This window comes from Gymnodraco acuticeps, unplaced genomic scaffold (assembly GCF_902827175.1).
Source record: "Gymnodraco acuticeps unplaced genomic scaffold, fGymAcu1.1, whole genome shotgun sequence".
NCBI lineage: Eukaryota > Metazoa > Chordata > Actinopteri > Perciformes > Bathydraconidae > Gymnodraco > Gymnodraco acuticeps.
In genome coordinates this window covers 2,053,416-2,072,420 of record NW_022989843.1, presented here as the reverse complement: position 1 = coordinate 2,072,420, position 19,005 = coordinate 2,053,416, and the positions used below count along the sequence as shown (strand labels likewise).

At 42.9% G+C, this 19,005-nt stretch overlaps 1 protein-coding gene across 2 annotated transcripts in view; it reads right to left on the bottom strand.

Annotated features, from left to right (window-relative positions):
- Positions 1-3,722: 3,722 nt before the first annotated feature.
- The window catches only part of LOC117560189 (ADP-ribosylation factor-like protein 15), a 117,477-nt gene continuing 102,194 nt past the window's right edge, over positions 3,723-19,005 (bottom strand). For both annotated transcript variants that reach the window (XM_034237019.1, XM_034237010.1), the window contains exon 5: positions 3,723-6,226. In XM_034237019.1, the coding sequence (XP_034092910.1) occupies positions 6,074-6,226 (153 nt within the window). In that variant the 3' untranslated portion in view covers positions 3,723-6,073. The remainder of the gene's footprint in view (positions 6,227-19,005) is intronic.

The window sequence follows — 19,005 nt, the reverse complement described above, 5'->3', positions numbered from 1 at the left end:
AAGTACATTTAGAACAGATAAAAAATGTGCGATTAATTTGCGATTAATCGCGATTAACTATGGACAATCATGCGATTAATCGCGATTACATATTTTAATCGACTGACAGCCCTAGTTCAGACTAATTTAATTGATCTTTACATGAGATATAATGACCTGAAAAAGTATGCAGGGCAAGTGTCAGACAATGTGTGCACCATGCAGGAGAACTCTTGAGTCTTTGCTGTGGTCCTGGATCATAGGTCCTGGATGGATATCCTCGTGGATTCATCTTCCTATTATACACACAGGCATTTCCAAACATTTGAACTACCTATGTTGCAAATGTATTATCTTTTCAATTTACACACGGTATCTATGGCACGTCTGTCCGTCCTGGGAGAGGGATCCCTCCTCTGTTGCTCTCCCTGAGGTTTCTCCCATTGTTCCCTTTAAACTGTGGGTTTTCTCCGGAAGTTTTTCCTTGTACGATGTGAGGGTCTAAGGATAGAGGGTGTCGTATTGTCATACTGATATTTGTGTACAAATTGTGAAGTCCACTGAGACAAATGTAACATTTGTGATATTGGGCTATATAAATAAACATTGATTGATTGATTGATTGAACTCAGTGGATCCTATAGTATAATGAATGTGGCATGTTGCCTCAAAGTGCACTCACTCACTGCTTGGCAGGGTGATAATTCTATCAGGTTGAGCCGCTCATTAGTTTTACAACTCAACCAAAACCTGCCGGATCACATGCCCGACAGGAGGGATCCTCTGCAGGGACGTCAGCGCTGAAGAATCTCCTGATGCACATCTGAAAACACAGAGCTGGTGAAAACAAAAAAACACCTGTGAGTGGTCGGCAAATCACAGAATATCTTTACTAACAACACTGTTAACAACGCAATATTTAAAATGAATGTAAAGCAAAGAGTGAGACAGTTTTGCTTGCTTTAAGTGAGGAAAACAAGTGAATATCAGGCAAAGGTTTGAATATCATTTACATGTACTTCATTAGAGTTGATTGAGTTTTACGAGTGTTTTAAAAACGAATATTTATACCCCTTAACAGTGGTGAAAGAAAAAGTAGGAATAGTTCAACGTAAAATGTGTAAAGTAAAAGTCTTGCCTTTAAATGTTACTCAAGTTAAAATAAAAACGTTTTATATTATTGGATGAAATGTATGTATGCAACAATGTATGTGTTTTAAAGAATATTCAAATTTGAAACATCTGAATGTTGGCTTGAGCTGAAAGTCCATAACTGTTTTACATCAACATAGTTTGGCCATTGAAATAACAGCTGTTCTTCCATGTGTATGAATCCATCAATTTAAAATAAAATGACCACATGAGGTGAACACAAACCTCACATATTGGGCTCAGACCTTCCGCACAAACAGAACTAGCAATTTGTAGATCAATTGGAGAAAATTAAAAGTATGTTGAGTGAGGCCAGTCAAATTGTCAAAAATGCTGCACATCTTGAGACTCTTATAAAACTATCATCTCAGATATCTGGAAATGATTATTTGGTCCAGGGAACATTTCCTCACCAGCTTACATCATGTCGATGCATTTCCGTCATTTGTGTTTGTTTTTCAAAGGGGTGTGTGTGTGTGAGAGAGAGTCATGAGGACAGGAGTGTTGAAACGAAGAGGAAACACCTCTAATGAACCCAGGGGTCTCGGCTGATAACTGACGTACACACATGTACCCTAAATGAAAGCAGATCTTAGTGCTGTGTCACTGCTGGAGGAGGGGAGCCTTTTTTGTGTGTGTGGGAGAAGCCCCCTCGCTGTGAGGGTCCGGGAATGCGGGGTGTCCTGAGGGGAGCATCGGCTGTGGGAGGCAGAGCAGGGGTACGAGGCCCAGATGGATGTCAGGGCAACATCTGTTCCACCTCCTGGCAGCCCTTATCAGCAGAGACGCTGCCACACACACGGGACAGGAGAGGGGAGAAGACAGAAGACAGAGAGAAAGGGGCATTCTTCGCTGGGTTTAAGAAAACATGCATTCTGTTTATCCTGTAATCGAAAGAGAGGTTCCCCGTCGGGTCGTGCATTTGCATTTCACAAACTCACAGGATTCATTTTGTTGTGTGTGACCACTATTGTTTATACTTCTGGTAGGTTGTTGTATTGTATGTGGCTCACTATTGCCCCTATAATGTATCTATCTATCTACCTATCAATAATCAATGCCTTTACATGAATGACTCCCAACCAAAGGAGCCAATACAACATTAAAGTCGTTCCTGACTCTTGTTTTCTGAATAATCTTCTTGTCAGTTTAAACAAATGCTATGACATCGACTGATTTGTATTCTGCACATTCAAACATGCAGCGATGATTAATACTAACTCATCTGTACATCTATATTCAATTTGATACTGTTGATGTTTTATTTCTGTTAAAGACATGCTTTTGTTTTAAGCATGACAAATATTCTTTACTGTTTCAGGAGTCATGCTGAGGTGGTGCTGAAAAATATAAAATATGAGGGTAATATTTTGTTAAAGCCCACATGGTTTCATTCAGTCTATTCCCCACACTGTAAGATCATGAATGTTGATATGCAGCCCATTTTCAGATTTCACATTCCCCTCCCGATAGAATATTTCTCTCACTGACTGTTCTCAGTGTAACCAGGTGCTTCATGCAAAGACACGATGTGAATGCATTGCTTTTTATGTCAGATAATCAAAACACAAATGCTCATTGTGGTAAGTTGCATTTGATGTTGGGAGGCATTCGGTTAATTCATTCTCATTCTTGACATCCATAATCTTAAAGGAGCCCTCTGGCATTTCTGCATGTTTCACCTTTTTTGTTACAAATCACACCTTCACTTTATAGGACTGCCAACAATTAAGCTTGCCCTAGTTTGTCAGATTTCTCAAAGTGTTTTTCCTCCCCTCCAGGCACCCGTTAATTACCATTCATGTTACTGAATTATGTAAATGTACTTGCAGAGACTTGAAGGTTTCTTGAGTAACTGTTTCCATCACAGTAAACATTTGCCTGCGTTATTGTTGCTTGGTAAAGTACAGATTGATTAATGAAGTCTTTACTGTGATTATACAATGATAATATAACTTTGCAGCTTATTTTCTGTAAGCCACACTGAGGGTCTGCTGCCAACAAAGGTTAGAAAATGAACAGCCAGACACAAGAAATTAAACAGGAAGCGCAGGTAAAGGTTCAGTGTGGGAGGAGAGGACCAGCTGCATATTTTTCAGGGGAATAAAACCGAGCGTATGAGATTGAGGAGGAGTGGACAAGAGAGAACTACCCTGTCTCTCTTTCTCTCTCCCAGGAGGGCTGCTTCGCTGAGGTCCTGGCCTCTATCCGTCCCCTGGGCATCCTGCATGCCCATGCTGAGGGAGGGCGGCTGTGGCGTGACCAAAGTGAAGCAGAGCGAGTGAGAGAGAGATGGAGAGAACCTGAGAGAGATAAAGAGGACTCAAAAAACAGAGAGAAAGTGAGAGCGACAGGAAGAGAGAGGGGGGAGCGAGCGCAGCAGCCCATGGTGGGTCTCAGGGCTGCAGCAGCCTCCAGAGCCGGTGTGCAGCAGACTGAAGAGAAGCACGTCTGCCCCAGAGGCAGAGACTGGAAAACAGGATCAAAGAGTCGCCAGGGCAACCTGCATGACACACATTGTATTAAAGCCACACGGTTAATTTGAAAGAGAGGGAAGGACGGCAAAAGGAGAAGAAAAGGGGAGGCAGAGGTAGCACAGAGTAGAGTATATTTATTAGGAACTCCTGTCTCCCTCGGTTAACTTTCCACTCAAAACTTTCTTCAGCTGCTCCACTTTGACTTTGAGTGCTTTTTTTTTTGTTCAACTTTGGCTCGACCTTAACTGGCTCTTCTGCATTTTCCCGATTATCTCCCAGAGTCTCACATTTCCACAGGTCACGTTAAATCATGAATCAGAGACATTGTAAAGAAAATGTTTCCAGAAACACAGGCAAATATTCAGCTCATCATACATACTGATGCATCAAGTACAAATGTTACATTGTACCAATATTTACTTAATACAGACATAAGATTAAAAAACAACTTTCAACCAACAGATACAATCCTAGAAACATGGGCTACACAGCGGAGTAATAACACAACACACTAAATAACATTTTAATACTGTTTAACAAACCCTGAACCTGCCAACCATACCCCTGTTGTGGGTTTACACATTACAAATCAATACACTAGGGCCTTAAATATGACACAGATGAGAAATATCTAACATATATATACTACAACATTTAAACAATCAAACATGGTCAATAAAAAACTAAGACAATATTGGAATTTTTAAAACTTTAATTGCCATTTGAGACAAAAAGCATGATTGAAAAAAAATAAAACAGACTGCAGTGAATATTTTAAAAACCTAAGTGTGAAGAGATGATAAGCAAGGTCAGACGACAGATTCATTTTGCATTCAAGCGATCAAATGCACCGAACCATCCAGATCTCACGTCAGGTACAAAAAGTGATTAAACTTCTAAAAACCTGGCACAATAGTGAACAAAACAACAACGGAAGCACAAAGCACATGTAGAGTAGGTGTGGACGTTACCGCAGCACATGTTGGGTACAGACACACACCTATGGCACAATGAATACGACTCATATTAAGGTGTGGAGTCCACACGAGGGCAGGGGGCTGAACATGGCATGTGGGGATAGAAACCCCACTGAGGCAAGCAGTAATGGGGACAGGGTGCGGAGCAGGGGTGGGGGGTGGTGTTGGTTGATACGGTTTGGGATGAGGCGGGGCGGGGGTCCGCGATAAACAGCAGACAGGGAGGGGTCTTCACAGACAGTTGGAAGGCATTAGGGTGTCGGACAGGGACTTGTCAGAGGCAGCTGTTGCTGTGGCTGATTGATAGAGTTTGTATTCCACCCTGATGGGGACTGGAGTCGCTACACAGTGTTGAGAGGCATTATGTCAAATCAAAAAGGAAAAAAATACAGTTGAAGTGTAGAAAAATTACAACAAATATGATATTTTCTGAACACTGAAATGACACTAAATCCATCACATTCTCTACCGTGTGGCTACGTCCAGCCAGGTTAATCATCGTGGTTGGTTTTTATTGTTTGGTCTTTGATTCCGCATAATTTATAAGCGTGGTATGATGTATAAAAAATCTGAACGTAGCTCTACAAGGTTAACATACAGAGCAATAAAATATATCCTAAATTGCACAATTATAAAAAGCATTCAGACTTGTTTCCGCTTTCTTATAATGGTCTCCATAAAGTAACCTATAGCACTTACTGAGTCACATGATTAGTAGTACTTGTGTATGGCTGCACAGCAATATGCTCGTTTGCATGTACATATTACTCCATGAGATACACAGACTACACTATTCAGATTAGATATTCAGAGATGGTGCGACACACCAATATGTAACTACCGTACATAACACAAGGCTCCGGACTCACAATCACACGACGACAGTCGTTGTCACCGAGTCTAACAGAGAAGCACACTTTACAGCCATACAGCACTTCTCAGTAGAAAGAACATCAACAAGCCCACCTAAACATCCTGTAAAGTAATTACGGATGTTAAACATATCTACAGACAACCTGGGCTCCACTCTGTGAGTGAGTGTGTGTGTGCGTGTGTGTGTGTGTGTGTGTGTGTGTGTGTGTGTGTGTGTGTGTGCGTCCTATGATGACTGAAGGAATGCCATGTGTCCCACATGCCATTGGTTAAATCACAATGGCACAGACAGTAGTAAACAAGATTTCCATTGCTGGCAAAGTCCAATGATTTTTCTTGACAAACCGCTTTACATTGCGTGGGTTTAATGGCAGCTCTCCTCTGTCAGGCTGTGGTGGCTGACTTGTGCGTACACACTCTTCCGATTTGAAAAGTGAGAGCACAGTGAAGGGAGGATAACATACGTAACACATTTCAAAGAGAGAGGCCAACATCTGCTGTATTTTACTGTGTGTGCATGTTGTCTGTGCATGAGTGTGTGTACATGGGCACCAGCAGGATGTTTTGTTATTTTGTTGTTAGCCACTAATGTCCATAGCATTAGCAACTTTAGCATCATATCCTTGCCGGCTCTGTGTCTTTGTCCTCCAACAGGCTAATGAACTGACCGAAGCTTTCCTTCACTGCTTCCAGGTTGTCGGTGGAGCTTCCCTCCAGGACCCAGCGCTTCCCTCTGGCCAGCGGCTCCAGCTCAAAGTACTTCTTCACCTGTCGGCAGAAACACAGTGTGGTCAGTCAAAACATTCGGTAGGAACTAGAGATCCTGTTGGATCACAAGGGCAACATCTTTTCAATATAAAACATTCTTAATTCAAGTTTGAATACATTTTATTTAGATTTTTACATTAACAGATAAAACACTAGTCTCAAACCATGTATCATTGAAGAACTACAGTTTGCAGGTCTTGTAATGCAAACAGCACCGGGTCATTTCAATAATTACAACCCCTCCACACATGCAGGAGAGCATCCTGCTGATTTGTTTCACTCCATGGTAAAGCATTGTGATGATTTTAGACTATGCTCAGGTTACGATCAAGCGAAGCAAGAGAGAAGACCAGAATGATCATTTAGTCATTTTATTTGGACCACAGTGTAAGGAAAGCTCTGGTTCAAATGTTGCATTACAGTATTCAGAGGCCACACTCCTTGTCCTCTGAGGCCCAGAACATAAGAAAAGCTAAATGAAAGCGCCCTGTGTATCCTCACATCAATAGGCTTTCCCTGCACAGTGGTTTCTGCGTATTAAACACATTAGGACACAGCCACGAAACTGCCCAAACACAGCTTTGCATCCAGGGTGCAACCAAAGTTAACAAATACAGTAACATCAATAACAACAAATCGTATTCTCCGGGAAAAATGTGGCTTGGCTGTGCTTTTGGTAACAGTTGATTATATGTTGGCTTTGGCTGCTCATAACAGTGGGGGTGTGGTGAGTTTGGGAGGGAGAACCAGAACCAGCTGCTACGTAAAAACAAATATCGACAGAGAGAAACAATGTCTTAGACCGCCACGCGAGGTACGGCAGGTTGTTAGGGTTTCTGACATTTCCAAGCGGAGAGTAATGGAAGCAATTTAGTTTGCCCGATGAGGACGAAGTTCAGCCATCTCCTCCCGTTTGTCTGATAGCCAGTGAAAAACGGACACATGTGTACTGTCGGCAGCGCTAGGAAAGAAATGAAAAGCTACTAATGTCACTGATGCAGTAAAACCACATTTTCCCACCATGTATACTCATGCAGTCATTCATGTTCAGATTGGCAGATTTGGTCAAAAGAAATGTGTCTCTCGTAATGATAATAATAATAATCTATGTTTGGCCATCACAGTTTATATTTTGTATTCAAAACTCTTTACAAATGTGACAGAAGTGGAAGGGCATTTTCTTTGCTTGTCAAAATATGAAAGCCTTGAAAATAATCAGTATATATACTATAAAGTATGATTCTTTTCTTTGTTTTCATATTTTTGAATAATCTGGTTTTCAATCATTAAAGCTGACAGGCTAGAAAGGGAACATTCATCAGTAATACCAATATCATAAATCCATCCAAATCCAGTATGACTTTTCTCACAATCTGTTTAGGTTTCAAATAGCATTTCTACACATTTCTGCACATCTCAAACAAAGATTAAATCAACAGTGTTGTAGTAATCAGTATTCTGAATTGATATTTTTCCAATTCAAATACACGTGCCCCCCGGAAACTGCAGCAATCACACACAGGTGCCCGTCACACAGGGAAATGACTTTTCAACTTCAAGTGAAATTGCTTTTGTCTAGACCGTGCTGTGCTGTCTAGCTGTGCCATGGTGTGTGGCATGAAGAGGATAGAGAGGAGGAGGAGGAGGAGGAGGAGGAGGAGGAGGAGGAGGAGGAGGAGGAGGAGGAGGAGGAGGAGGAGGAGGAGGAGGAGGGGAGGAGGAGGAGGAGGGGGGTATTTCTTTGTGTCTGCTCAAATCCAGCCAGCCATGCCAGTGATAGGGAGAGCGAGCACTGTCTCTGCCCCTGAGCCGAGTCTCTGTCCGGGTGTAATGTGAGTTTAATGACAGATTAAGTCACCTCAGTCGCGTTTGGCTCAGAGGCCTGGCTAGAAAGCCGAGCGGACCCAAACAGTGTTAACAAATCTGTCTGGGTAACTCGAGCTGCCCTGGTCCATGCTATAGCCCCAGACCTAGACTGCAGACGATGCGGCTGGCTGCCTGTCTGGCTGGCTCACTTGTCCGCCTGTAGCCAAGGCCCTCTTCTGGAAGACTCTGGCCCCTGCACTGGCAGGCAGTCAAACGGCCAGCAGTGACCTCTGAGCAAGTGCAGACAGGCTCAAGCTTCTCTCACTTCCTCGCCTGGTGGGCCCAACAGAACACGCCCAGGGGCATCTCCAGTTGGGCAAATGTCTTCCACCCGTCGTAAGATTAGACAACTGCCACAAACCAGATGGCTTATTACGTTTCAGTGCAGTATAACAATTGTGCACGAGGAGTCCGAGACACCCAAGAATCACCCCTGTAATAATACTTAATTGGTATAAACACCTTCATACAGGCTGCATTTCATTGAAAGGGCAAATACAATCCAGAGATTTACCAGGCGGGCGGGGTAAGTCGCCAAAAACGCTGCCTAAGTGTTACATGACTGAAGGAACCCCATGACCTGAGAGCCGGTGGACCTACCCTGGCAGTCCACGGTGAGGGCCAAACCAGTTTCTCTGAGATTAAGTCCTCTAAGCACACTTATGCTTGCTTAAGGAATTGCGTGAGGCAGTGGGACGGGTAAGCCACACAAGACATGGGTTGCCAGATGGCTCCGAGGATGACCACTGGGTCATATGAGGGGCCGTACAGGCCGTAATTCATACTGGTCCTCTCACGCACATACATTCTCCTTTTACATACATATATTTTCACTCTTACATCCATACATTCTCCTTTTACATACATACATTTTCACTCTTACATACATACATTCTCCTTTTACATACATACATTTTCACTCTTACATACATACATACATTCTCCTTTTACATACATATATTTTCACTCTTACATACATACATTCTCCTTTTACATACATATATTTTATAATATATGCATGTCTGAAGAGAATATATGTATGCAAGAGAAGAATGTATGTATGTGTGAAGACAATATATGTATGTGAGAGAAGAATGTATGTATGTGTGAGAGAAAGTATAGTGGAAACGGAAGGAGTATGGTTGAAACGGAAGGCAGGTCATTCTTGCGCTGTGATTGGCTCAGAAGGTCGAGCGGGGTGGGCTCATGTTCAGAACTTCTGATTCAAATCAACATGATGGAGGGAGAGGGTTAGGGTTAGATGACTCCGTGTATCTACGGACCACTTGTTTTTCTTTATTAAACAAGTAAACGGAAGAGTGTCTGCGAGGCGTTTTTGATTTTTACCTTACTAAATGGTCTAATGGTCATTGTAGCGAGGGGGGGGGGGACGCGGGGCGCGATACTCGCGGAAGTGATTTCAAAACAAAAGCACTCGTTTGCTTGGAACGTTGAACATAATTATAAACAAGGGGAAACAAGGTGAATTTAGCGATCACAATGAAAACGGCCAAGACACACATTGAGCCCAGAAAATGAATGTTATTAAGGCTGTAAATATAATAAGCATGTGTCTAAAATTGACAACATTGTTAGGAGATTTAAACTATACAGCGATTCTGCACTGCGGTCACTCAGCCGTCTCTCGCGTTTGTCTTTTCAAATCAGCTGCTCTTTATATTTTACAAATATTTTTTACTGAAAGTTCTTAATAAAACTGACACTGTTGGACTCGAGGGGAGAAGAATAAATGGACAACATTGTTAGGAGATTTAAACTATACAGAAAGCCGTTTTTTCAAATCAGTAGCTCTTCATTTTCTTTTTACAAATATATTTTACCACAAGTTCTTCATAAAACTGACACTGTTGGACTCGGTACTAGTTTGACTGCTACTAACAATACATTGAAGTACTTTTACTGTGTACTTTGTGAGAAATACTCTGTCAAAGTCCCCTCCATATAGCACATCATCTAATGCATCAGTCCGTCCCAGGAGGGAGTTTATAAACCAAAGAGTAACCGCCCTTACGGCACGCTCTGATAAGTAAAGCGAACGCACCCGCAAGGACACCTGGCCAGGGATGTGACAGTTTCAGGGGTTGACCAAATGTTCCTTAAAACCCCTAATGCTTGCTGCAATCTACGCGATTCATCTCCCTCCATCATGTTATGTTGATTTGAAATCAGAAGTTCTGAACATTTTCAGAATGTACACAGTGTAGGACTGTATTTTATAGTGACCCTTAAGTATAACCTACAATGTCACGGACAATTACAGTACGCAGCATGCTGACATGTACCAGTAACTGGCAGGGATTTATCTTCCATGGAGCATTCTCATCATTGAATCCCTACCCTTTGTGTTTACTATAGTCATTTTTGCAATTGTGTTAGTGCCGAGAAATTCAGGTTAAGTGCCCTTCTCAAGGGTGCGATAGCAGAGGTCCAAGGCAACACAGTTAACATGCCATATTCAGGATCTTTGTGATAAAAAGTCCTGCTGTGGCTCAATGGTCCTGAAGTATGTACGTGATTCGGGAAATCTAAGTCAGTTCTACCATTCTTGCAGAGGTTAACAGCAATGCCAGATGTAACAGATGCAGGTTTGTTGGATACACTCCGACAGCAGATCAGTATCGTAAAAGAAAGTTAAATGACCTGCGCTGTCAACTCTCAATTTCTCATTTAGAGCTGAGGTTTTTTTGTTGTAAAGTCTGGCTCTTGCAGCTGCCTCAGGATCCAAAGGTCTGAGAAACATATCTAAACTAAATTCAATAATATCAAATAATACTAATAATCTCTTCCTGTTTAAGAAATAAGATCATAAAAGGAAGAACAGGAAATGTTTACTTGAGACGATTTTGCCTTTCAGCCATGTTTGAAAAAGCCAAAACAGAAATAGAAGCTGATAAAGGGACTTACTCAAACCGATAGGTTATCCTTCAAAGACTGCTTTCCTGCAGGCAACTATCACAAGTCCTCTGTGGAGCAAGGAAAGCTTTACTCAATAAACTCATTGGAGAACCAGTGATTTTAGCCTAGAGGTTTTCATTTGGATAAACTTCAGCATGGGCCCTTTTTCAACAAAAATAACATCCTTTGTTCAAAGGCTTGTGCATAAAGTGACCTATGGGGAAGGCAGCAAAGAGGAGCCAAACAAATATTGATATGTACTTCAAAATTAAGTATTTCAGAAGGGCACATTTATGTTGTATAAGCTTTAAAATAACTGTACCTCATAAAATAGAAGATATGGCCTCCAATGCCCTTGTTCTAAAATGTACCATGACCACATGTCTATCCTGCCTCACTGTCATGTGTCAAAACCTCACCACATGAGTAAGCCATATAACTGGAGAAGGAAGCATTAGGGGGTCTCTGAACGAGGGAAAGTGGCATACTCAAATATCCAAGACAATCAATTACACAATCCCTTGACATGTTGGCCCCTGTGAAAATATCAGTCACTTGGAAAGTGGCCCACACTGGCGACTGCATTGCAATGGGAGAGTAATGTGAGATCCACAAACCATATAATAGATATGCTTTTGTTTGCTTTTCCGGCTTACCTAAAGAGCCTTAAAGACAAGCGAATGCCCGGAGGTCCCCAAGAGAGAAACACTTGGGAAGCCTGTGAAAAAACAAACATTGCACAGCAAACTGTTGGAGGTGTCAAATGAAGCAGCCAACTGGCCAGAAAAAAGAAACTTAAAGCAGATGTAAGCAAAGGATTTGAATCAGAGGGGATTTCTGTCCCGCAACCAAGGTGGATAATGACCTGATCATCTATTAAGAGAAAGTCACACAGGTAAGGTATTTGACAACAAAACCTTTCTGTCCACTTTACATGTAGTGAGGACCTCCCTCTGAATTTGGTTGGGACAGCTAACAGGTGACCCAACACAGACGGAGAAGTATAAAGCCTCGTACTCCAAGTGTTCCTCCTCTGCAGACTGCTGCTGTCACACAGATACAACAATCACCATTGTCCCTATAACGAACCATCCCATCTCCGCAACAACTCATGGACATACCATGTATAGAACAAATCTACAGCAAGTCCACAGAAAAGGTTGCTCTCAAAGTCAATGCAAGATGTCTTGCATGTTATGTATGCCTGTTTGTGTTGTTGTTTTCTACTTGCTTTCTTCTCTTTTACTATCTCGTGGTTCCCATATTTTTGGAGGAGGCAGAAAGTGAAACAATCTGCTTAGACCAACAAGCCAATCCTCAATAAGAAGTGGTGCACAGTTGGCACAGACCGAGACCTCCATGTTTATAATTGTGTAATTGCGGCCCTAGCCATATTAACATAATTGCGGTGGATATCTGGGTGTCCATGCAGAACCATGCAGCAGGGCTTAGAAAGCAAATTGCATAAACAAGTAAAACAACTTAAAGAACAGAGTGGGAGAGACAGAAAGATATGGACTTTCACTTTAGTCCTTTCATTTGCTGTTGAAACCATCCAGGCCTAGCCAGCACGTAAAAGCGTTGAGGCGACCTTGGAACCGGGCCACAGTTGTAGAACTGTTGGACCAGGGGATTCTGCAGGCAACAAATTAAGACCTAAGTCGCCATGTCACAGTGTAAAAACTGAGCTGCGTTTAGATTTACTGTCCTGCTCCACTCAGGTGGGAGCGGGGGTCTCCCTGAGGCTCAGCTCAGTGTAGGTTCAAAGTGATTCACTTGCTGTGCACTTCCCTTCAAAGCCAACTGACCACTGCCAGATCAGAGCCATCCTCAGAGGCACTGTAAATCTAAGCAGGACTGCGCAGAGGACATTCTTCCTGAATCTTTCAGTAGCACAGAGGCATTTCTTTTTCTTGCAGCAGATCAGATGACTTCCACAAACACTGGCCGCTGTTACCTGGGTAAATGACCCATGCCTCAAGTCTGCTAGTGGCAACAACAGATGCTGTGTGTGTTTGCAGAACGAACATTCAAACACACTTAAACACTGGGGATTAGAGCTGGGTGGTTTTTCAATAAAGTGTATCCCCTTCCAGCCGGACCATGTTCATGATTATCTTATTCATTACTAAATTCTGTTTTTGTATAAAAAATGCTGTGCAGGACATTATCACAAATATTGAAAATGTTTTACACATGTTAAGTTTTTATTGCTATTACCAATTACTCTGATTATTTCACTTGATAAATATATTGATATTGGCAAGCATCCTTATTAGAATTGTGATCTGGATCCTCAGAATGTATTACATAAAACAGGCTACCCTGATGCACATTTGCAAAAACAGGATAATTCGACCTATAACACAACATCTCAAAATACATTTCTCTTGGGTTAGGGTCCCTGAAAGAGATCAAGGACTGGAGTTCAGAATCCTGTTGATTTTACAGTCTAAGTATGAATGACATGTTCGTTTGTAGGAGTGCAGATTAGGGGGAAAAAGGAAGGAAAACATCCGTCCTCTTGTGTATATTGGAAAAATAATCGGCAGGTTCAGTAGCTGGGACACTAGGGGTTGACCTGCAGGACACTAAGAAAACAATGTGAGCTTGGGATATACAGGGGGAGGTGGGGTAACCATGTTTGCCTTGCGTTATTACAGATTTACAGTAACTCAATTTATTAAAGGCCAAGAGCTTGCTGACAAGTAACATCTGGTATGTGGGACTTCTTCAACGGGCGAGCTGGCGTCCTGCCCATGCTCTCTGCTGCAGGGGCCACTGCACCAGCACCTTCCCTTGAGCCTCTCTGCTTCTTGTGAAGAGGGCCGCCTTGCTGTAGCAGCCCACACAGAGGGCCCTCAAAGCCCAGGAGGTCCGTTACAAGCCACCCCTCCTCCGGCAGGACCCCCCTAGTGGGTCCCTCCACCCTTTTCACTCTGGGGCCCCCCTTTCACGCTCTAGTCCTGACAGTTGACCAGCTTTAAAGCTGCAGCAGGCCCCCGCTTTAGCACACAGCACGCGGCATTACTATCAAAGTGCTGCAAAAGATTGAAACCGTGCGGCAAGTTGGAGTCTGCACACTCGCACCAAGTCGACCTCTCGAATATAGACACACACAGAAACACAGTCACATATGCCATGGGACCAAGCTATTCAAGGTCCGCTGGGTCTTTCTTACCTTTCTGGCCTTGCATACCTTTGACTATTCAGAATGATGACCACATCTTCACATTGTTTGAGTGTCTGTGCATCTGCGGGCCTCTGTGTTATGTTAATAAAGATAGGTTTCTTACCTTGGATGGCAAAAAAGCAGAACATTGGAAAATAATAATAAACTATTAATCATAAACAATAAAATAAACCAAGGCTTACTTGATTAAAAACACGCAGCACACATTTCACTGCTCTTTCAAGTCTGTCTCAATATCCTATACATCACTTTATCAAACTACACTTTGTTCAGTCCCGTATTCAGTGGGGTCTTAGTGTGTATGTTCAAAGTTACATTGACACCGGGCTGAGCATTGAAAGTGAGAGTTGATGTTCTTTAGTGTGTTCAATGTGTTTATTTGTATGCACTATTATTTCCTTCTGTCACAGAACTGCTTCAGGCTAGTTTTAACTCCTACCAGGAAATCAGGATCACACAGCCAAAGATTTGACCCAGCCCAACAGTTGAGGATGAAAGCTGTCCCATGTGCTCCTTCTGTTCCAGTTAATTATCCTTAAACTCAATAACGACTATCAGGAGTAAAGTATTACAAAGGTAAGGCCTGCATGAAACTATTCCAGGAATCCCACATTTGTTTAGCATTGCTATGCAATCAAAGAAACTTTTAGGGAAAAATCATTAGTCATTTGGAGTTTTGTCAAAAGGGTTAGTTTCAATGGATGAAAACCTCCATGGAGGAGAACCCCCAGAGATTCCCAGCGTTTGATCCCTGTGAGTCAGCAATGGAACCTGGGGGTCACGTCACATGCTGAATAGGCTTTTCGGAAGTCTTGTCCTGGCTAGTGGCGGCCGGCCGTCCGACCCTGCTTGACCACCAGACAAAGGGAGGGCACTGACTACAATTGGGATCGGGGGGATTCTTTTCTCCACCAATGGAAAGTCCGGTCCTGAATAGGGTCTGGCTGGCTGAATTGCGTTCCACACCGATTTTGAGAGTGAGGGCCCACTGGGGTCAGGGTTCAGCAGCATTTGACGCGGGCTGTGGGAAAAGGCTAGCACGGTGCCCGCAGAACCTGCCGACTGCCCTCTCACCCACGGTGCCCCTTAACCTCCCAGAGGGACGGACCACCAGCCCAGGGATGACAGGATGAGAAAGGCTTTATGGGTGGGAAATGGAAAGAAAGCTGAGATGAAGTTGGGCGGGAGGGCTGCACTAGTGGGATAGACAAAGATGTAAGAGAGATAAACCATCAAAGAAACGAGAAGTTTCTAAGTAGCTTCACATATTGCGCTCCGAAGGTCTAGCACACATTCTCTAGAGGGTAATCAATATGTGCTGCTTGACTGGTTTTCCAACCCTTGCCTCCCAAGGTGCGACGGATGAAGCGTTGGGTACCCGTCTGTGAGATCTCTCCTGACACTGAGGGGCTGCAGTCCTTCGTTGTGTAATCACTCACACAGCACACATGCAAAGAGAGGTTAATAGGCGCTATGGAAACGTATGCTACAGTACCTCTAAGAGTGGACCACCATTTACAAACAGACAGATATATTTACTAGCTTAAACATCTGGACTCACAACTCTCACAACTTAATTTCTTCCACAAAATGTAAGAAGATAACCAGACATACGTTGAGCACTTTGTTCCACATGTTAGGAGTACCTCACTTTCCAACACCGTGGAGAACATGTTCTGTTGTACTGCTTGTTAAGAAATAGAAAGTTTTTTACAGAGATCTACAAAATGTGTTGATGCAGTGTTTCTCACAGAATTTGATTCTATTTGTGGGGGCACCGCACCCCAACCCCCCGTTGCGCTGTGTTGCGTTGTTAATGATTGAGACACACCGGAGTTGAGGATCTGTGGGGTTTATTCTCCCAAAAATATAATTTACGATTTAGGCATTTAGCAGACGCCTTATTCCAAAGCCCAATAACCGGGACATTCTCCCTGGAGTAACTGAGGGCTAAGTGAAGTAGTGGTGGCACACTAGTAGTGGTGTTCCAGATGGGATTTTAACTTGCAACCTTCCGATCATCAGCCCATCTCCCTATCCATTAGACCAGTGATTCTCAAATGGGGGTTCGCGTTGTTATATTCCATGGAATGCTCTTAACATCCCGATAGCAATGAATATCTTAAGTGCTTTGACAAAAAAATCCATAAAAAATGTCATCTGTGGAAGCCGTAGTACTGTAAAAAGCACGACCAATCATTTTTAGCCGGCCCGGCTAAAATAACTGGATGGCCTACCTGCCTGTCAGCCTTCCATCTGTGTACAAACTTATCTCGTGCCCTCATTGGTCATGTGCGCGTTCGTGTGTGTTGGAGGAGGGGCTCTGTCAGGAAGTAGCAGATATCTTCCGGCTGTGTATTTTCAAATTCTAGCGCACTCGAGCTGGTTTCTCCAAAATTACCTACCCCACCTTCAAGACCACTAAAAAAAAAAAAAAAAAAAAAAAAAATTATTCGCCAAAGATAAATAACACTGTGATGGGAGATCATTTACGTGAGCTTATCCGCTTCACATTGGCAGGAAATTCTGTACTGAGGATACCATTGGCGTCACGCGTATTACCCCCAGGTTATAGAAATTATGAAAAACTGCAAACCTGACAGGATTTGTCGGGATGAGACAGCTTTCAAACATCTCTGCATTAAGTTACATTATTAAATCCTTGACTCCCACCATGAGAAGCAATAACAAGGTTAAGTGTAAGACAAGATCGAAAGGCACACTGCAATTTAAAGACAGCTTAATTCCAACCGTTTAATGTTGTGTTGGAAAATGAAGCTGTCAATGATGTGTTTCACCAGGGCGGATGGAGTCATCTTACTGCACATGGCAGGGCCACTGGCTGGCTGGAGACACCTCTTTAAAAAGAGTCACGCGCTGCTTTACATGGAATGTCACACTTTGGGGTGCAACACAGTACACCTCATCAACTGACAGGAGGGAACAGAAAAACACCACAATGCATCTTCTGCATTTTGTGTAAATACCTTTTTTTTTAAAAAAATGTTATAGTTCGATGTGGTAAGAAGACAGTATCATCTTTACTAATAACGGTTGAGAAAAAATAACATGATGGCAAAAACAAAGTGGTTAACAAACTGTATCTTTGCACAAATACATCGTTTTGTTTGTGCACTGTGGAATAACACAAATCACAATTATGACAGGCATGTGTAAATCAAAATCAGTAAGTAGCTACCGGCGTCCAAAACAGGAAGTTAAAAATGACTCATAAACCTAGACATCAAAAGAGTAGCAGCAGAGAGGTAAGTTCACTCGTACTCGTACTAGTATTTTATCTGTGGAGTGTGCCCTCGTTTAAAAAGGCTCAAACCTTGTAAAGAAAAAGAGGCACTGGACTGATTTATCTTAGTTATATGTAAACAATAAAAGACTGTGCTGAAAATAATTTACATACAGAAGAGGATACAAACACAAATATCAATGGTTTTGCATATCAGCAATGAACCGTCGTTATATGAGTGAACGTTTCCTGGAATAGTAAAGTGAAAGAGCATCTCATGCCCAGGGTCATTTAGAGCTCGCCTTTCAGTGCATTGCTACATTGTTGTCAATGTTCTTTATGCAATGTGGCCATAGAGTCATTTTGCACTTGTCTAAAAACGAGGGACAGAGCTCAGCAAGGTCACCTGCGCCCTCATCCATGTTTCCACTATAGCCAGCCACTCACAAGTCGGGGGCTGGGGAGGGGAGGTGGGGGTGGGGAGGGTTGGTTGCTGACCAGCTTCAGTCTAGACGGCTCAATACGCAGTTGACTTTTTAAACCCGCTTGTCTGGAAAAAGAGCAGACGTGAGGTAAGAGGGGGGTGAGCTGCAGCAGAGAGGCGGTGCATTTTGGGTGCAACAGCCAGACTCTCTGTGAGCAAGCAGAGAGACAGAGGATGAGAGGAAGAGAGGAAGAGAAGAAGAGAGGAAGAGAGGAAGACATTAAGTGAGAAAGAGAGGAAGAGAGCCAGTGAGAGAAAGGAACAGACAGAGAGAGAGACGCTATCAGAGTCGCTGGCTGTGGCTCCATTGTCAAGGTCAGTGAGCCGCGGAGTAAAAAGTCACGCCACCTGACCCCCCCTCCCTCTCCGCCTGTCTGCTTTCCTGCTGTTCATCTGCTGTCCTCCCCCGCAGTACCACATCAGTCTCGTATGCACCATCAGCATACACAGAGAATATGAACTATAGTTACACCATCATCATACGAGGGCTTTTCTGATAATGAGATTACAGCAAACGTAGTTAAACGATCCACCCAGCTGCACATTATGTTGTGGAATGCTTCAAATTCTCTCATCAAAAAATCTCTCTGCAGATGCTGTGTCTAAAACTATGCACCAGTAATATTTATGCGGCGGCAAGACCTTTAAGGTTTAGAGCACATCCATCTTCATTTGGCACACTGAATAAAGGTTGGATGGGATATTAGCAGAATTCAAAAAGAATGTCGGTTTGAAAAGCTGACTGCACTCATTTTGCTGTTTTCATTAGACCCGATCTTTGGCAGTCTAGTTGATAAAAAAAATATTTGACATTACACAATGATCTCATCTTTGCAAGACTGGCAATGAGCCCTGGTGGAGGTTTTCTTAATTATTATTCTGCAGAGAGAAGAAGAAAGATTAGATTGGCTCCCTTCTACTCTTTGCTTAACGCTCTTAAGGCAAAAGCAACCGAGTGAAGGAATCAGACATCTGCTGAATCATTTGACGAGGCTGCAGCAAACCGTTACCAATTGTCTGGTGGGTCTGAATACTACTGATGATTAAATCTGTAGAGGTTATAGCTCACACACTGC